At 40.3% G+C, this 21,542-nt stretch overlaps 1 protein-coding gene across 2 annotated transcripts in view; it reads left to right on the plus strand.

Annotated features, from left to right (window-relative positions):
• lrp2bp (LRP2 binding protein) overlaps positions 1-18,325 on the plus strand; it is a 35,118-nt gene extending 16,793 nt beyond the window's left edge. The window contains exons 6-10 of one of the 2 annotated variants that reach the window (XM_043705951.2): positions 7,292-7,434; positions 7,622-7,727; positions 10,046-10,269; positions 15,102-15,267; positions 16,812-18,324. In XM_043705951.2, coding sequence (XP_043561886.1) covers positions 7,292-7,434; positions 7,622-7,727; positions 10,046-10,269; positions 15,102-15,267; positions 16,812-16,877 — 705 coding nt within the window. In that variant the 3' untranslated portion in view covers positions 16,878-18,324. Of the gene's footprint in view, positions 1-7,291; positions 7,435-7,621; positions 7,728-10,045; positions 10,270-15,101; positions 15,268-16,811 lie in introns of both variants that reach the window. The other variant, XM_043705960.2, reaches the window with a different exon arrangement.
• The last annotated feature ends 3,217 nt before the right edge of the window (positions 18,326-21,542 follow it).

Genomic DNA, 21,542 nt, shown 5'->3' on the forward strand with positions numbered 1-21,542 from the left:
AATCAAACATTCTTGGATTCATTACAGTTCAGAGTCCCTACAATATGGAAACAGGCCATTCGGCTCAACAAGTCCGCACCAACTCTCCGAAGAGCATTCCAACCAGATTTCCAACCCTATTCTATCCCTGTATTTCCCACTACTAATCCATCTAATCTCTACATCACTGGACACAATGGGCCAATCTAACCTGCACATCCTTGGAATGTGGGAGGAAATCGGACCCAACCCACACAGAGATGCGGAGAATGTGCAAACTTCACACAGTAGCCTGGAGGTTTAAATTCAGCTTGGGTCCCTGGTGCTGTGAGGTAGCCATACTAACCACTGTGCCACCATGCTGCCCTGGTGCAGAATGGATGGCATCTTTTTGAGCTTTTTAATGAAGCCAGGATGTTTACCATTACTTCAGTGAAATATTTAACATTATTTCTGTAGTTTTCAGATGAAAAAAGCTAAAAGCTAGCAATTTTGGGGAAGAGGGTTGTCAAATTGCTTTAATCATTAAAAAGAATTGATACGAGTTATGGAATCAAAGTATCGTGTTTAAAGTAAAAATAATTACCATGGCTCAGTGGTCAACAGTGCTGCCTCACAGCACCAGGGACCCAGGTTCGATTCCTTGGGCAACTGTTTGTCTGGAGTTTGCACATTCTCCCCGTGTCTGTGTGGGTTTCCTCTGGGTGCTCTAGATTCCCTCCACAGTTCAAAGATGTGCAGTTGAGGTGGATTATTCATACTAAATTGCCCATAGTGTCCAGGGATGTGCAGGTTATTGGAATAGTGGGTCTGGGTGGGATATTCTTCAGAGGGCTGGTGTGCACTCGATGGGCCGAATGGCCTGCTTCTACACTGTGGGGATTCTGTGATTCTAATTCATTTACTTTTGTTTGAATGTTCCAAATTTGTCCCATTGTCATGGAGAAGGATTGTGGGAGCTGCAGGGTTCCTTTGTTTAATTTATCTGGGTGTTTCTCACAGAAGGCCAGTGCAGATTTTATCTGTCAGAGATCATGGAGGAGGAAGAGATGATAAGATTTGCCTAGCTTGGAGTAAGAGGAAAAATATCTAACATACGATTTGGATGTGAACATAGGAGGTGGAGTGAGTAAGTTTGCAGATGACACCAAAATTGGAGGTGTAGTTGACAGCGAAGTTTACCTCAAAGTACAATGGGATCTTGATCAAATTGGGCCAATGGACGGAGGAGTGAAAGATGCAGTTTGATATAGATAAATGGGAGGTGCTGCATTTTGGAAAAGCAAATCTGAGTAGGACTTGTACACTTAATGGTAAGGTCCTTAGGAGTGTTGCTGAACAAAGAGACCTTGGAATGCAGGTTCATAAGTTCCTTGAAAGTAGAGTTGCAGGTAGTAGGATAGTGAAGGCGGTGTTTGGTATACTTTCCTTTTTTGGTTAGTGTATTGAGTATAGGATTTGGGAGGTCATGTTGCGGCTGTACAGGACGTTGGTTAGGCCACTTTTGGAATATTGTATGCAATTCTGGTCTCCTTCCTTTTGGAAGGATGTTGTGAAACTCAAAAGGGTTCAGAAAAGATTTACAAGGATGTTGCCAGGGTTGGAGGATTTGAACTATAGAGAGAGGCTGAATAGATTAGATTCCCTACAGTATGGAAACAGGCCCTTCAGCCCAACAAGTCCACACCAATCCTTCAAAAAGTAACCCACCTGGACCCATTCCCCTATCCCTACATTTAGCCCTGACTAATATACATAACACTGTGGACAATTTAACATGGCCAATTCACCTGGCCTGCACATCTTTGGATTGTGGGAGGAAACCAGACCACCCAGAGGAAACCCGCACAGACATGGGCAGTACGTGCAAACTCCACACAGTCACCCAAGGCAGGAATCATTAATCCCTGATGCAGACACCGCTTACAAATATGCCCAGATTCTAGGAGGAGAGAACATTAATCACATCCTCAACCGGCGTTCATCCGTCAAGAAGTTAGTGGAGTTCCACAGATTGCCATCACTTCTCCTTTTACCGACCCTCCCGTGGTATTAGAGGTGATGAATGAAACACACTCCTACCTAGGAACTGATGTTTCCCAGCTGAAGGTTACAAAACTGGAGATCAGTGCCTGGTCAAAAGAAATGACTGAACTATTTTTGTCCATGTAGGAATTGTGTTTAGAATCCAACCACTTCTGCATGGTTTTCACCACCATGATCTCAGATATCTTCAATTATGGTGATTCTATTTTAAAGAAATCAAATATCAAGTAAAGGCAAAGCTGCTCAACAGGAGATGGTTCCAGACCAATGACTGCCCTACCCTGCAGATCAGAGCTTAAGACGTAGAGCATGGATTTGGTTCTTAAATGCATACGATAACTTTGATTTTAAAATTAGCATGTAGAAAACTGAAAGATTGCACCAATCTGCTATTGAAAAGTACCTTGAACCCAAGATTGCAGTCCATGACCACAACTTGTCAGCAGTGCATATGACATGACTCATGGGAATTTGTCTATGTATTGTAACCTAATGGCATGGACACAGAATTAACATCTTGCAAACTTTTCCTGCACTCAGGATCAATTTAAAGAGACCCCAGAGCAGATGCCATAGGAATCTATGTCATAAGAATGAAAATATAAAAGAGCAGAAGAATTACCCCAGAATTCTCGCTATCACTAAAACCAAAGTACTATGATTTGTCAAAAACAAAATGCTGGAAGTGCCCCAGATTAAACAGTTCTGATGAAAGACCTTGAAACATTAAATAAGTTCCTTCTCTAGTGACTACCTGAATATTTCCTTTTATTTCACTCCCACTTTCGCACAGAGTAGCAGTGGTGGAAATCTGACACCAAGTTATTTGCTAAGTTAGGAAATTTGCTTTGGAGATGAATTCAAGAGAATAAAGATTACCTCCCTCTCTAAAAGAAATAGGTTGCAATTCCGATATTTTTATATATTATAAATTCTGTATTGCAATGGTAACTTTGAAGATATGTTTATGTTCACACAGTGTAGGCAAATCCACAGGACAAAACATAATAACCCACAAACATTCATTCCCTCCACCGCTGAAGCACAGTAGCAGCAGCTTGTGCCATCTACAAGACTCATTGTATAAATTCATAAAGACTCCTTCCACAATAACATTAAATAGACTAAATAGGCTGCAGCGGTTCAAGAAAGCAGTTCACCAGCATGTTGGAGAGCAACTGGCAATGTACAATAAATGCTGGCCCAGCAAGTGAAGCCCACAACCCATGAAGGATTTTTAAAAAATTAATTGAATTAATATAAATTGGACATTTTGAAATTGAGTCATTAAACTCTGTTACTGTCTTTACTTATGCTGCCAGACCTGCTGAGTTTCTCCAACAGCAGAAACAATATTGAGGGAGAAACAAAACAAAAGGTTTTCAGACCTCCAATATTTTTGCTTTATTCCTTCAACCATATTTTTTCTGCCTGTGTACACCTCAGAGGTTTGTACCATAGACCCTCAAAGCCACTATGTAGAAATTGATCCAAATTCAATCTCCCTAGTTTCCAATAGAAAATGATCAGTTTTTCCAGAAGTCACTCACTTTTGTGCTATTTCCTATTTAAACAGTAGAATTCTGCAGCAGTTAAGACTGTTAAAAGCAGGCAGTGAACTCTTGATGTTACAGAAGTTGGGATCTGAAGGAGCTGATCTGGGGCTTGAAGCAAGGAAGCTGGGACAATTTCCTGCCAAGCTCAAGGTAGTCGCCAACTAAATCAAAGAATCGTCACAGTGCAAAAGTAAGCTGTTCAGCTTATTGGGTCTGCACCAGCTCTTTGAATAGATAAAACATAGAACAGTACAGCACAGAACAGGCCCTTCAGCCCACGATGTTGTGCTGACCATTGATCGTCATGTAAGGTAAACCTAATGTACGAACCCTCAAATTTCTGTGACCATATGCATGTCCAGCAGTCTCTTAAATATCCCCAACAACCTCGCTTCCACAACTGCTGCTGGCAACGCATTCCATGCACTCACAACTCTCTGCGTAAAGAACCCGCCTCTGACATCCCCTCTATACTTTCCACCAAACAGCTGAAAACTATGGCCCCTCGTGTTAACAATTTCTGCCCTGGGAAAAAGTCTCTGGCTATCAACTCTATATATGTCTCTCATTATCTTGTACACCTCAATTAGGTCCCCTCTCTTCCTTCTTTTTTTCAATGAAAAAAGTCTGAGCTCAGTCAACCTCTCTTCGTAAGATAAGCCTCCATTCCAGGCAGCAGGTAAACCTCCTCTGAACCCTCTCCAAAGCATCACATCTTTCCTATAATAGGGCAATCAGAACTGGACGCAGTATTCCAAGTGCGGTCTAACCAAAGTTTTATAGAGTTGCAACAAGATCTCATGGCTCTTAAACTCAATCCCCCTGTTAATGAAAGCCAAAACACCATATGCTTTCTTAACAACCCTGTCCACTTGGGTGGCAATTTTAAGGGATCTATGTACCTGCACACCAAGATCCCGCTGTTCCTCCACACTGCCAAGAATCCTGTCTTTAATCCTGTACTCATGCATCACTTCGCATTTATCCAGGTTGAACTCCATCTGCCACCTCTCAGCCTATCTCTGCATCCTGTCAATGTCATGCTGCAGCCTACAACAGTCCTCTATACTGTCAACGACACCTCCAACCTTTGTGTCATCTGAAAGTTTGCTAAACCATCCTTCAATCTCCTCATCCAAGTCATTAATAAAAATTACAAAGAGTAGAGGCCCTGTGGAACACCACTCACCACTGACTTCCAGGTAGAATACTTTCCTTCCACTACCACTCGCTGTCTTCTGTCGACCAGCCAATTCTGTATCCAGACAGCTAAATTTCCCTGTATCCCATTCCTCCTGACCTTCTGAACGAGTATTATAACTTAGAAACAATATTCAATATATGAAGAAGACAGGAGAATGTCACTATTTAAGTAGTCATCCAATCGCCTCTTTAATGCTGCAATTGAACTTGCCTGCATCAGACTACCACATAGTCCATGTCAGACTCTTAACTACTTGCACGTGAAAAGGTTTTTTTCGCACATCATGTTTGCTCCTGTTGCAAATTACCTTGTATCTGCACTGTCTTGTTCTCAGTTTTTTTACAAGAGGGAACAGGTTCTTACTATGTTCTCTGTTTGTCCTCTCATCATTTTGAATAGTTGTATCAGATCTCCTCTTCTGAGGAGATATAGTCCCAAATTCTTCAAATGTATCTTCTTAACTAAAGTTTATCACCCCTGAAATTATTCTTGTGAAATTTTTCTACACTCTCCAAAGTGTTCACATCCTTTCTTGTGGTTTTGGTCACCTTATTTGAGGAAGGATGCTCTTGCTGTAGAGGAAGTGCAGCAAAGGTTTACCAAGTTGATTCCGGGGCTGGCAGTGTGAGGAGAGATTGAGTGGGTTAGGATTATATTCACTGGAGTTTAGAAGAATGGGGAGGGAGCAACGACTCTCGTAGAACCTATGAAATTCTAACAAGATATGTTAGATACAGAGGAAGGATGTTCCCAATGATGGGGGAGTTCAGAATAGGTGTCGTAGTTTAAGGATAAGGGTAAACCTTTAATGACTGAGATGAGGAAAACTTTCTTCACCAGAGAGTGTGGGCCTGTGGAATTGATTACTCCAAAAAAATGGTCAAGGAAAAAGCACTGTTTTCAAGGAGGAGGTAAATATAGCTCTTGTGGCTAAAATGATCAACGGATATGGGGAAGGACAGGATTAAGGTATTGAGGTCAATGATCATCTTATAATAAACAGAGGAGCAGGGTTGAGGAATGGCCTCCCCTTGCTTCTAACATTTGTGTTTCATAAATATGCCCAGAACTGTATGTAGTACTCCAGCTGAGGTCTAACTCTTTCTTTATACAAGTTCAACATAACCTCCTTGTTCACAACCTCTATACCCAGGATAAATAAAGCCAGAATACTGCAGGCTTTATTTACTGCTCAATCTACCTGTGTTGTCACCTTTAACAACTTAAGTACATAAAATTCCAAGCCTTTCCGCTCCTGCACATCCATTATTTTATACTATATCTCCACAATCTACCAAAATGTATCACCTCACATTTCTCCACATTGAACTGCATCTGTCACCTAACTGTCTATTTCAAAATAATTAGTTGCTCCAAAACCAACCCTTGGGAAAGTCCACTACAAATCTTCCTCCAGTTTGAAAAGTATCCATTCACCATTACTCGTTGTTTCTTATCGTCAGCCAATATTTTATCTATGTTGCTACTGTACCATTTAGTCCATGAGCTATCTGACCAGTTGCTGTGTGGTGCTGAATTGAATACCTTTTGGAAGTCCATAAATATCACATCAACAGTTTACTCTAATCAAACTCTGTCTCTTCTCTGTTCAGAAACTCCAGCAAGTCAGTTAAACACTATATGCCCTTAAGCAATCTGTGCTGTCTCTTCCTAATTAATTTATATTTTTTTCATGTGACTATCCCCAAATAATGGTTTCAGAAGTTTCCTTACCATTAAAGGTAAATCGATCGGTCTATTTTTGCTGAGCTTATCCTCACTACCTTTTATGAACAAGGCATCAATCACATCTGCAAATCTCCAGCTTGCAGGTAGAAGACTACATAACTCTAAAACTTCCTTCTGTGGCAAGCAAAGTCAAAGGATCCCTTTTCACAAACCCTCTTGCTGTGGCTTACTTATTTACGAAAAGTATTACCATTGCTGAAACATCTTTCCTGTCTCCTGATGGGTTATTACTTTCTTTAATACAATTGACGAAAAATCATACGTATAGATAAGACCTGGAAATTACAATACCCAAGACAGCAAGTGACTTTAAACTTGCTCCTTCTCTATCTACTTAACACCCACATGGAATCAAAATTGAATACAATGATTTAAACTATGCTGCCATCACTTTGCTTTTGTCAGCAATTACTGATACAAACCAGGATACTAATTTATTTGGGAATTATCTATAAATGAAGTGTTAGCATGAAGAGCAGCTCCTCCCAAATGTTTGCACTTTCAAAATCAACAACGCAAGGAAGTTCTTTAAAAATATAGAAACTAGTTATCTTTTCTTAAGGTGCTGGATTGCCAGAGCTCAAGGGTGACATATGGCCTCTGGGTCACAATTTAGATATCGGAGGTCAGGGAAACTGAGTCCCACAGTCTGCCACGTTAGAACTTTTAATGATATCTGGAAATTCAAGCTTGTTTTTCAAAGTAAATAGTCTTTCTATTTTCTTGCAGTGTTTAATTACATTGCTTTTTATGTCAGGCTTTGGGTGTGGAATACATGAACAGAATCATAAACTCTGAAGATCCAAGAGCACAACATTTGAAATTTGTAGCATATTACAATTTGGGCAGAGCTTCTTTCGAAGGATTTGGCATCCAGCAGAGCAATGCAGAAGCGGAGAGGTTTGTGAGGGTTTTTCTTTCTTACATTATTGTGTGTGTGACTCAAGAGTAACAGCACAGGCCACGATTCAAAAAGTACTTAATTGTTTATAATGTGCTTAGAGATGTTCAGTGGTGATGAAATGCACTGTATTAATGCAAGTTTTTTTTTAAAACAGTTACTGCGCATTTTTTTTTGTCTTTACAGACTATGGCTTCTTGCTGCAGATGATGGTAATCCAAAAGCTAGTGTGAAAGCCCAAACTATTCTAGGATTGTTTTACTCTAGATCTGAGTCACAGGATTTGCAAAAGGTACAAGAGAAAATATGGGGATCTCTATATTAAATGCACAGTATAATCAATATTAATATGAAACCATTTACTGTGCTTCTTACTATACAGAAAGAGCAGCCAAACAAAACTGCAGTTCCTATGGCTTATATGATGAAAAACTACTCCCACTGCTCATTCATCTTATCTCATCTCATCAAAATCTCCATTCCCCAGATAAACCTTTCATCCTATTCCCATGTCTAGAAACCTCATTCCAAATTCACTTACACATGATACTCACCCAATGTTCACCCAATACTCACCCAGTACTACCCTGCCTGGTGCGCACACATATTTGCACATACTTCGCAAACCTTTTCCTTGCTTTTTTGTCCCCCCAACACTTTCTTTTCCTATTTGAACTTCTTCCTAACCGTCCACTGTAACCATCTGCAATAACTAACTTGTCTCCTCCATTGCCTAATTTTAGCTACCATCTAATATTCAGCCCAAAGAGTGTGTTTTATTACTCAAAGATTGTGAGAAGATTTATTACTCAGTCACCACCCATACTCCTGTAGAGTCATAGGTTCATAACAAAGAAAGAGATCACCCCACCCATCGTCACAGTGTTGGCCAAGAAACAAGTCCCAAGGCCTAATCCAACTACCCAGCATTTGTTCTGTTGCCTTCCAGTATATGGCATTTGAGGTGCACATCCAGACATCTTTCAGAAGAAGAGAGATTGTCTAACTCTACAATTTTTTTTTCAGGCAGAGAGTTCTATACCACTACTACCCTCCAAATGAAAATGATTAATCTTTCTATCAATCATTTTAAGTCTATTACCTTTGTCACTGACCTCCCTGCTAAGATAAATAGGCCTTTTCAATCCGTTCTATTCAGACCACTCTCAATTTTGTATGTTTTGATCAAATTTCACCTCAGCCCCTCTGTTTTAATAAGAATTAGCCCAATGTATCCAACTTTTTCACATAGCTATAATTGCTCTGGTGCAATTTCCATAATGTGACCAGAACTTCACAAAGTTCTAATTCCACTTATCTTCATTAACATACCTAGAACTCCATTCTTTCTCTCTGCAATCTCCTTTAATGTTCAAAATCACTTCACCACTCAATCTAAACTCTTACCTTCTCTTCAATGAGGTACAGATTAAATTTAAACTTCAACATGGGACAACCTTCTTTGAATAAAATGTTCCACATAAATTTTGTGCCCAAACCTTCTGCCTCATGACACTGCTGAGAACTCAGCAACAGTGTAACTTTTCCTAGACATACGAACTAGCAGACAAGTATAAATACTTATAAAATTTATCTTTCCATCAAAATACATTTCATATTAATTGCATCCTTTGTATAAAAATATATTTATTACATTATATGCATTTCTGGTGCACAATCTTCTGCACTAATTTTCATGAATGAAGTACCCTGATCATGTGTAACACAGAATCTAAAGCATAGAAATTGGCTATTTGGTCCATTGGGCCTATATCAACATTTATTCCCTACAATTCTAATTGCCTCATCCCACCTTAACCAAGGATAATATCCCAGAAGATAATCAGGATTAAGAACACAATGTTGAAGAAAATACAAAATCTCCCTTCCCCTCCAACTACTACATGAGTGATTTCACTGCAATAGAAAATCCCTGTCCAATGGCTGTACTGCTTTTTCAAAAAGTGAAAATTCAAAAAAGAATTACAAAGCAATACATTCAATGGAAAATATTAATGACTGTTATTAAAAATTAATCAGAACTGCAATACCTAAAACTGAATTAGATCAGATTCTCTACAGGTCCTTCGGCCCACCACATCCACACCAACCCTGCGAAGAGTAACCCACCCAGACCCATTTCCCTCTGACTAATGCACCTAACACTATGGGCAATTTAGCATGGCCAATTCACCTAACCTGCACATCTTTGGACTGTGGGAGGAAACCCATGGGGAGAATGTGCAAACTCCACACAGACAGTCGCCTGAGGCTAGAATCAAACCTGGGACCCTGGTGCTGTGAGGCAGCAGTGCTGACCACTTGAGCCACCAGGGGATTCCTGAAGAAGGGCTAATGCCCGAAACGTCGATTCTCCTGTTCCCTAGATGCTGCCTGACCTGCTGCACTTTTCCAGCAACACATTTCCATCTCTGATCTCCAGCATCTGCAGACCTCACTTTCTCCACCAGGGGATTAGTTGTTTAGATTTTAAGACTACAGTTTTTACTGCTGAGATTCATCTTGGGTTACCATAAAACTTAATAGTGCTACAACCTGGACCATATTTCATTCTAACAGTTGTGCTCTTATGTGCTTCCATTCTTTTAGGCATTCTTTTGGCATTCTGAAGCATGTGGCAATGGAAGTCTAGAGTCCCAGGGTGTGTTGGGCTTAATGTACCTCACTGGGCAAGGTATCCGTAAGGATACACAGTCTGCATGGAATTGCCTGAAGGAAGCATCAAGCAGAGGCAATGTTTATGCTCAGGGTCACCTAGTTGCTTACTTTTACAGTCGTAAGCTCTACTATAACACTGTTGATCTTGCTCAAAGGTAATAAGAATAATCAAATTAATCATTCATCAGCATAACCATACAGAAATCTAATTGTGCCTAAAGAGAAGAAAACTGACAACTAGATAGAAAAACCAATGAGCCTTTAGCAGTTCCATTTTTTTGACTAAAACAGCACAAAATATTATATAGAAAATTGAATTTATGAGTGTTCAGAATATCATAATGCATGCAGCAAGTTTGTCAAAGCTACAAACATGCAACATTGTTTGAAGTACATTTCCGTTATATAACTATTTTTTATTTTCTCTATTTTGACAGAGTAATATAATCCTGAGTTGTCCATGATAGCAACTCTGTCTGCTCGTGGCAATATACAATATATGAACACAATTTCTATTATAAAGAATGAAATTACGACACATCTGAATAGTAGTAACATGATAGGTCAGAGTCAGCATGGATTTATGAAGGGGAAATCCTGATTGACTAATCTTCTGGAATTTTTTGAGGATGTAACTCTGAAGATGGACAAGGGAGATCCAGTAGATGTAGTGTACCTGGACTTTCAGAAAGCTTTTGATAAAGTCCCACATAGGAGGTTAGTGAGCAACATTAGGGCGCATGGTATTGGGAGCAAAGTACTAACTTGGATTGAAAGTTGGTTGGCTGATAGGAAACAAAGAGTAGTGATAAACGGCTCCATTTCGGAATGGCAGGCAGTGACCAGTGGGGTACCGCAGGGATCAGTGCTGGGACCGCAGCTTTTTACAATATGTGATAATGATATAGAAGATGGTATACGTAATAACATTAGCAAATTTGCTGATGATACTAAGCTGGGTGGCAGGGTGAAATGGAGGAGGATGTTAGGAGATTACAGGGTGACCTGGACAGGTCAGGTGAGTGGTCAGATGCAGTTTAATGTGGATAAATGTATGGTTATCCACTTTGGTGGCAAGAACAGGAAGGCAGATTACTACCTAAATGTAATCAATTTAGGTAAAGGGGCAGTACAAAGAGATCTGGGTGTTCTTGTACACCAGTCAATGAAGGTAAGCATGCAGGTACAGCAGGTAGTGAAGAAGGCTAATAGCATGCTGGCCTTCATAACAAAAGGGATTGAGTACAGAAGCAAAGAAGTTCTTCCGCAGCTGTACAGGGCCCTGGTGAGACCACACCTGGAGTACTGTGTGCAGTTCTGGTCTCCAAATTTGAGGAAAGACATTCTGGCTATTGAAGGAGTGCAGCGTAGGTTCACGAGGTCAATTCCTGGAATGGCGGGACTACCTTACGCTGAAAGACTGGAGCGACTGGGCTTGTATATCCTTGAGTTTAGAAGACTGAGAGGGAATCTGATAGAGACATAAGATTATTAAAGGATTGGACACTCTGGAGGCAGGAAACAGGTTTCCGCTGATGGGTGAGTGCCGAACCAGAGGACACAGCTTAAAAATACAGGGTAGACCATTTAGGACAGAGATGAGGAGAAACTTCTTCACCCAGAGAGTGGTGGCTGTGTGGAATGCTCTTCCCCAGAGGGCAATGGAGGCCCAGTCTCTGGATTCATTTAAGAAAGAGTTGGATAGAGCTCTCAAGGATAGTGGAATCAAGGATTATGGAGATAAGGCAGGAACAGGATACTAATTAAGGATGATCAGCCATGATCATATTGAATGGTGGTGCAGGCTTGAGGGGCAGAACGGCTTACTCCTGCACCTATTGTCTAATGTATAATGAACACAATTTGGGGCATACCTGCTGCAAAGGCTCTGCCAATATTGGTCTCATGGGATTTTGCTTCACTGTGCATGTTTTATCAGGGTACTTAATGCATTTCTTGATTGTTCTTGTTAAATTCAATCTAATTATTTAATAAATGGCACAGTCACATTATGACCATGTGAGTTAGGAGCAAGATTCTGCTATTCAGCCCCTTGAGCATGCTTTGTTATTGCAAAAATGGCACAGATACAAAAAATGTCATCCTCCATCCTGAGGGACTGTCTAACGTGCTAAAATTGGCACAACCAAAACCAAGATGTACAGCCACCCTGTGCATGTAGACCCAGAATGCAATAATGAATGGAACCAGCAGCAATTTGGAATAGATATGCTTAATTGCTGTGGTGGGGGGCAAGAATTTCAATGGGGTGAAAGCAGATTTGTCCCAGATAAACTAGAATCAAAGACTGATTAAACTTAATGTATACTATAAGGAAGGTAGTGATTAACCTTAACAGTACATCGAATTTATTTGATTTACATTTGGGATTTTATGGTGTAGTGGTAATGTCTCATCTTCCCCCGACATGTGTCATAACATGTCCAAACAGGCTGATCAAAATAATTAGAATCCCATGGAAGTGCAGCAGCAGACAGCTAGGATATATGTTTATAAATCATTAAATATGGCAGCGTTAGTTGAGAAAATGGTTAATAAGGCATATGGAATATTTTATGAATAGAAATATAGAATATACAATTAAATAAATTATGAGGAACATTTATAAAATATTGTTTGGACACAATTATCCAGTTAAGATCAAACTAAGGCACCACATTCTTAGTAATTGAATAAAGGCATTTAGGTGCAGAAGAGATTTACAAGAATGGTTCTGGGAGGTGGACTTTCAGTCACACTGAGATTGGAGCACTTGAGCCCAATGTCCTTTGGGAATGTTGTTATTTGATGGAAGTTATAAAAATAATGAGGAGCCTGAAGACAGTAGCTAGGGAGAACATAATGGTGGAACAATGGAATATCAAAAAACACAACTTCAATAGGACTAGCAAAAAACTAAAAGCAACATGAGGAAAACCATTTTAAAAAAAAGCACAAGTGATTAGGATCTGGAATGCACTGCTGAGAATATAGGGGGAAGACATTCAGTCTTCATTCTTCATATCAGCAATTGCATAATTACAGGAAGGAAAGAACAGGTGGCGGAGTAGTACTAACTGTTACTCTTGCAGGAAACAGTTATGGACAAAGGGCTGCATAGCAGCAACCATTCTGATTGTCTGTTATTCTAGATGGTCATTGCCTGGTATTTATGTGGCCTGTGTGTTGCTTGCCATTTGTCAGCTCAAGCCTGGATATTGTCCAAATCTTGTTGCATTTGAACACTGATTGCTTCAGTTTCTGAGGAGTCACAAATGGTGCATCGTGCAGTCATCGGTAAACATCTCCACTTCTGACCTTAGGAAGTCATGATTTGAAGGTGCCGGTGTTGGACTGGGGTGTACAAAATTAAAAATCACACATCAGGTTATTGTCCAGCTTATTGACACACTCATCTCACCTGTACAATTCAGTTATGTCTGTGTTTGAACCAAGGCTGTCATGAGGTCAGGAGCTGTGTGGCCCTGGTGGAACCCAAACTGGGCATCACTGAGCACGTTATTGCCAAGCAGGTGCTGCTTGATAGCACTGCTGATGACACCTATTACATTACTGGTGATCAAGAGTAGACTAATGGGGTGGTAATTGCTGGTTTGAATTTGTCCTTTTCTTTGTGTACAAGAGATCCTTGAGCAATTTTCCATATTTTAAGGTAGCTGTCAGTGTGTACTGGAAGAGCTTTGCTACGGGAGCAGCAAGTTCAAGAGCATGGTACAATGCTGGAATGTTGTCACGGCCTGTAGCCTTTGCAGTATTCAGTGCCCTCAGCAGTTTCTTCACATTATATGGAGTGAATCAAATTGGCTAAAGACTGGTATTTGTGATGCTGGAGCCACTGGAAGAGGTCAAGATAGGTCATCCAATCAATCCTTCTGGTTGAAGATAGCTGCAAATGCTTCAGCCTTATCTTTTGCACTGATGTGCTGGGCTCTTCCATCATTGAGGATGGGATACTTGTGGAACCTCTTCCAATGAGTTATTTAGTTGTCCACCACCACTCATAACTGTGGTAGGACTGCAGCACAAAGATCCCACAGTCTTTGTTTTGGGATCACTTAGCTCTGTCTATCACTTGCTACATATGTTGTTTGGCAAGCAAGTAGTCTTGTTTATTAGGGTCATACCTTATTTTTAGGTAAGCCTGCAGCTGCTCCTGGCGTTCCCTACTGCTGTCTATTGAACCAGGGTTGATCTCTTGGCTTGATGGTAATGGTTCAGTGGGGGATTTGCCAGGTCATGAGTTTGCAGATTGTGGCAGAGTAAATTCTGTTGCTGTTGATGACCTACAGTGTGCAATGAATGCCTAGTCTTGAGTTGCTAGATCCTTGAAGTCTGTCCCACTTAGCACAGTGATAATGCCACAGAAGGATCTTGTGTAATCTTTCCACCCTTAGTGCTTCCTCCAAATGAGTACATAGAGTACAGATTCATCCAGCCAAACTGTGTCATAGTCATCAAGCCTATGTTTCCTTGCTCATCTTTAACCTGAAGCCATAAGACATCAAATGTCTGGAATCAAATGTAGGCTAGATCAGGCAGTTTCCTTCTCCAAATGATATTCGTGAAACAAGTGGAATTTTCCTGACAATGGTTTCATAGACTAATCTATGTAAACTGTTAATCCAGATTTGTTTGAAATTCTACCATCTGCTGTGGCAGGATCCTCAGAACATAACTTTGTCTCTGGATTAATAGGTTAGCAATAATACTGCTAGGCTATCACCTCCCCTTCAGGTCTTGGATATTTCTTATGACAACTTATTCATATATTAAAAAATGTAAGGCTGAGTGACGAGAATTTGTTTAATTGTCAATATAATTAGTACTATCTTCAGTTGGAGGTGTTACAAGATTTATCTGGTTATCATTTTGTTGAGATTTCTACTTAATTAGAACATTTAGTGCATTGTTTATTGTTCATACCATAACCATTTTTCCAAATTCATTTGTCTCAAATGTAAACCAGGGTTGTTGAATATGACAATATCCCACGAATAGCAAAAGAAACTGATTGTTTACCAGTTTACATAGCAAAGGGTATCGCCATGGCTGCTTTCTACTACGCCAGATGTCTACAGTTGGGCTTAGGGATACAACAAAATCAGACAGAAGCCATGAAGTACTACTGCAGGGTAGGTTCAAAAAGTATTACAATGTATCATCACAAGTTTGATTTCAAGATTCAAACATTATATAAGAACTCCTTTGGCTCCCTGAGTCTGCACCAACAAAAACTGCTCAATCTACACCAGTCTTACTTTCAGACTTGGCCCATAGCTTTGAATGTTTTGACATTAAAAAAGTACTTGGATGAGCATTTAAAAAGGTTGAGAGGTTTCCTGCCTCAACTCCTCTCCCAGACATTGCATTACAGATTCCCAGTACCCTCTGAGTGAAAAATGTTTTCTACAGACCTCCTCTAAACCTTCATTTTAAAATTATGGCTCATTGTTAGTAACTCTTCAACGAAGGAGGACTGCTGCTTTCTGTCCACACCCTTAAAATCTTATACACCCCAGTCAGGTCTCCTCTCAGCCTTCTCTGCTGTAATAAACAACCAGAGCTTATCCAACCTCTCTTTGTAGCTAATAGCTCTATTCCAGGAAAAATCCTGGTCAGCCTCCTCTGTACTCCACCTGAGGCAGGATCCCAGGGCCTTATTATAGCGTGGTCACCAGAACGGTACGCAGTACTCCACAAAGTCAAAAACAAAGTCCTGCAGAGTTCCAACATAGCCACCCTGCTTTTATGCCTTCTGAACTTGTTATGAAATTTATAAGAATTTACTACAAGTAAAACTGTGAATTACTGCATATATGACATATCCTACACAATTCCAAGCTACTTCAATGTTGGCCTGTCCCACAAGTGAACTACAGCGTCTTTTGGTGAATATCTGTCTTTATAATGTCAGAACTGTTGTAATTTAGACTTTTGCTTAAGAGCCAAGAGAGAGAGAGAGAATATGTAGCATAATTAATTAATATCCATGACTTTTGTGAAAAGCAGGTGTTTATCAACCCAATATGTTAGCTGAGAAAGAGAATGGAGTGCTAATGACTTCTCAATATACTAAATTAGTCTCCACAGCAACTTCCCAATTACCTCTCACAAACAGAACTTTGCAAATGGTTTTCAGTTTCATGTTTCAGTATTGTGTATCCCAGCAAAAAGATCCCAGTCTCTGATTGTTATGCTGAGAATGTTACTGGGACTTAGAGTGAGGGTGACACATGCAAGGTTGTATTATATTTAGGGTGGCACGGTGGCTCAGTGGTTAGTACTGCTGCCTCACAGCGTCACAGACCTGGGATCCTGCCTCAGGTGGCTGTCTGTGTGGAGTTTGCACATTCTCCCAGTGACTGCGTGGCTTTCCTCTGGGTGCTCTGGTTTCCACACTCAGTCCAAAGATGCACAGGCCAAGTGAATTGGCCATACTAAATTGAGCATAGTGTTAGGTGCATTAGTCAGGGGTAAAAGTAGGAAAATGGGTCTGGGTGGGTTACTCTTCAGAGGGTCAGTGTGGACTTCTTGGGGCCAAATGGCCTGTTTCCACACTGTAGAGAATCTAATCTTATTACCCAACCATTCAGAACATAACACGTAATGTGTTAGTACATTGCACATAGCTGTTTTTCTCTATCTAACCTGATTTTCAATGCTTTTCTAATCTAAGGCAATTAACATGGATCGTGATATAGCAACTGACCTGCATTTTCAAGTTATAATGGCAAGAATTTAAGAAGCAATCATTCTGATGAAGTCCTTCAATAGACCCTGCACCTGTGGATTATAATGACAATTAAGTATAGTTAAACTACAGCTTTTCCATTGTGTAGTTAATTCCACATTTTTGAAACAAGAAATTGTAGAACTAAGTTGAGAGTAAAAAGACATGCGATTCCTGAAAACATTTTCAACTTCTTCTTACTAGATAAATAGGAGCTAGGACTTAATCGAATTGTGCCATATGTTCATCTCAAACTCTCAATGTAACAATTTACAATACATCAGAATTTTGCTATATATTGAAAAGAAATCCTGGAACACTTTAATATAATGTCTTGGTTTTTGTTTTGAAAGCAGAATCTGCCCAAAGATCATGCATAAGGAGACATTAGGAGTAAAGGAGAGCAAGATGGGGAGAGATTTATGGGGTGAACTCGGGATCCTTACAGACCATTATAGATATGGTTAACAATAATGGGTTGAAGGAAGAAAGAGGCACAGTGAGAGTTGACAGAATGAAAGAGTTTGGGAGAACAATGAAGTGGAACAGAATGTGGTACCAAGTAGTGCTCGAGAAAGATTTAGAAATAAAAAGACGTGAGGCAACAGAAATATTTAACCAGAAGGATTAGAACTTTACGTGTAAAGCACAGGGGCCCAAATAAGTGACAATAAAGATTATAGGCAAGTGAAATTTTGAGCAGGTTCAGGTGTCAAGGGGATGGGCATACAGTCCAAGAACTCGAGAACATTTAATTTGGAGTTGATAAACATGCAAATGATTTTGAAAGTGGACAAGCTGAAGTGGGAAGTCTCAAATGACAAATAAACAGTCTATAATAAACAGACTCCGATAGATAGAATTTGTCTTCTGCCTATGGCTTTCAGGGGGTGCAAAATTCTTCAGATTGCCTTCTCACTGTTCTTCTGCCTGCACACACATTTACCAAGGGCAACTAATGTCCTTTAGTGGTTATTTCTCATCAGTCTCAAAATCGAAGATCGTGGGAAGAGTTCAGGAGCAGAGTGAAGCCCAGGAAAGGGCTTCAGGTGAAGAGTGGAAGAGATGAGTGGTTGGGTGCCTCAGTTCCTCATTGGACACTCACCTACCCCTGCAAGGGAGCACAACCAGTTAAGCTGGAGAAGCCCCTCTCCAGCCATGTAATGCTCTGAATGGCTGCCGGGTAACAGTTTACAACAGTTCATTCCCTGCTGACTGTTTGGGCCAGAGACTATGCCATCTGAAAAATCCTGCCCGTTATTTATATGGAGCTATTCATTAGGACACTTAAAATATTGGAACCAGTGTATTTCTTAAGAGTGTTTAAACATCAAGTGATATGCAAATTCACATGTCGTCAGCAGCAAAACTTCCACATCACCCTGATGTGTTTTGAATAGAAATTCAACATCTATTTTAGCCTAGCAGGTCAGGCAGCATCCAAGGAGCAGGAGAATCGACGTTTCGGGCATGAGCCCTTCTTCAGGATTCCTGAAGGGCTCATGCCCGAAACGTCGATTCTCCTGCTCCTTGGATGCTGCCTGACCTGCTGCGCTTTTCCAGCAACACATTTTCAGCTCTGATCTCCAGCATCTGCAGTCCTCACTTTCTCCTATCTAATTTAGCCTAGTCCACTTCAAGATTTGAGCTTCTAAACTAGGCTGGCAATTTCAATACAGGGATTTTAGAAGAGACATTGAATCAAATTCTGATTTTCTACCTTGAGTCGTTTAACTGAATTCACGGCACAGTTCCCCGTGAGCTGAGATCTCCCCTATCACAGGCAAAGAATTCAGCTTCTGTTTGTAAGCCCTTTCAGTGTATAAATTGGGTGTTTTGTGTACACTATAATAGCTTACTTAATTTTGAAATGTTTTTCATCTCGTCTCAACAATCTAAATGTTCCTGTAAATGCAGGTTCTTTCATTCTCCCAAATTTGGGTAGGTTTTTATCTTCTAACAAATTTTATTTCCATTGCCATGTAATATCCAAAAAATATAATTGTCAAAAAATAAACTTTGGAAAATTCCATAGTTGTCACAATCGCTGGTTGAAAGGAATACCGGCAAAACAAAAACTGCAGTACTAAAATAAAAGGGAAAATAAAACTCTTATTGTGCATGTTTATTTTAGTACAACATATAGTCTAGTGATAATGATCGAGACTAGTAATATGGTATTGGTAATGGTAGAATGGTGATAATGGTACTGCAGTAATAATCCAGAGATCCTGGACTAACCCTTTGGATACACAATTTAAATTCCACGAATTAATAAATATGGGGATTGACAAGCTAGTTGTGGTAATTGTGATCATGAAACCACCACACTGAAGTATTAATATCCTCAGGGAAGACACTCTGTTCCTGTTTCTGGATTGGTGTACATCTTAAAAGTAAGCCACTTGCTTATACTAAAACTGCTAGAGAAACTTTAAAAACTAGTTGGACCATGCAGCATTGACCTAGACATTAGAAACTCAGCTCTGAAAAATAATCTTTACCAGCAGCTAGGAATTATTGGCAAAAACTGTGAAAGCTGTTCTACAGACTTATCAAGCCTGACATGGTCATACCAATTGACTCATACCTTATAGCCAATGCTGTAGTCTACCTCCCTCTAATAGGGAAGACCCACCAAAAGTGGTGGCACAAGGTTATACAATTAAGTAAAATTGGCACTGGAAATCCTTATTAACCACTCAGAACATGAAACCCCACAGGCAAAAGAAGTCTGCCAATTTCCACATCCTCAGCTAATAATTTCAAGTTGAACATTGCTTGATCGTAGTACTAGGGTCACAAGGGCACAGATAGTCTCTGGGTGGGTTGATCACCAAAGTGTCCTGGTAGCACCATCACTGAGCAGGTTAGCCAACTCCTAAAATCATATCTTTAAGACTGGGCCTGTGGGATGTGGTATGAGAACCAGGAAAAAAAGTAATTTTCCTTATTTTTGCCAATTTATCCAGTTATGATAGCATTGATAAAAGTGGTCACCATACTCAAGAATTAGGAATAGGAGTAGGCCATTCAGCCCATCAAACCTGTTTACCATTTATTAGGATCATGGCTGATCTGACACTTCTCACATCCAGTTTCTTGTCCTCTCTTCAAAACCGTCAGTTTCTCTACTGATCAAGAATACTTCAGCCTTAAATATCCACAAGGACTCTGCCTCCAAAGCTCTTGGTGGGAAGGAGTTCCAAAGACATGTAACCCTCTGAGGTAAGGAATTCCTCATCTCAGTCTTAGATTCCCTTAATTCTGAGACAATGCCTTCTGATCTTTGTTTTCTCACGTGAGAAAACATCCTCTCAGCATTTACCCTGTAAAGCCCCTTAACAATCCTGTATGCTTCAGTGAGAGCACCTCTTATTCTTCTAAACTCCAGAGAATAGAATACCAATCTTTTGATTGTAAGACAGTCTCTCCATACCAGGGATTATCCTAGTGAACCTTCTCTGGACTATGTCCACTGAAATGATATCTGTACTTAAATAAGAGGATCAAAACTGCTCACATTGCTCCAGATGTGGTCTCAACAGGACTTCATTAGACTTCTCTACTCACATTCGAACCCCCTTGAAATAAGGTCTAATATTGCATTAACCTTCCAGAAAACCAGTCTGCTGGCTTTCTGTACTTTGTGCATAAGTTTCCCCCCAAGACCCTTTGTGTTGCAGCTTTCTGTAGTTATTCATCATTTAAATACAGGCCTGTGAACGTGAAGTCCTGTCCTCACACTAAGATACCGTCCAGCATAGTTGATGATTAGGGGCGGCATGGTGGCTCAGTGGTTAGAACTGCTACCTCTCAGCACCAGGGACCCAGGTTTGATTCCAGCCTCTGGCAACTGTCTCTGTGGAATTTGCACATTCTCCCCATGTCTGCGTGGGTTTCCTCCTGGTGCTCCGGTTTCCTCCCACGGTCCAAAGATGTGCAGGTCAAGTGAATTGGCCATGCTAAATTGGCCTTAGTGTTAGGTGCATTAGTCAGAGGGAAACGTGTCTGGGTGAGTTACTCTACGGAGGGTTGGTGTGGACTTTTTAGGCCGAAGGGCCTGTTTCCACACTGTAGGATATCTATTAACTTTATTAAATGGGATAGATTCAGTACAGGCAGTCCCTGAGTTACAAATGTCCAACTTACAAATGCTCATATTTATGAATGCGATCCCATACAGTTGTATTATCATTAATTTTAAAGATCAGTCACATAAACATTTGTATTGTTTCAGATTATTTACAAATTGACTAACAAACAGAACAGAATCCGTTTGCAACCCAGGAATTGCCTGTATTACCGAGCAGATGAAAACTGGGTTCCAATGAAGTGTGCAGGATAACATAGTCAGAACAGCATCAGACGTCACGATAAAAGTAGATGCTAATCTGATGAAACAATAGAACTGCACCAGAAATAAGAACAAACTTTGCATTCCTGCCATCGTGATTTTGATGGGCATTCTAAAAAAAAGATCATTCACTTTGGCCCACACACATAATTGATACATAGATCCTGTGGCCAACCAACATCATACATGCCAGGTTTGAACCAATTAGATTTACTCGATGTGACATCAAGAAACTGCTTGAGACAGTGGATTCAAAGTGTCAATATCTTTGATATAGCAAGTAACTCACCTGTCTCCTTGATGATTGTCCACCATACAAG

Source organism: Chiloscyllium plagiosum, unplaced genomic scaffold (genome assembly GCF_037043375.1).
Source record: "Chiloscyllium plagiosum isolate Xiang-an unplaced genomic scaffold, Cpla_swu_hap1 HiC_scaffold_2, whole genome shotgun sequence".
In the NCBI taxonomy this organism is placed as follows: domain Eukaryota; kingdom Metazoa; phylum Chordata; class Chondrichthyes; order Orectolobiformes; family Hemiscylliidae; genus Chiloscyllium; species Chiloscyllium plagiosum.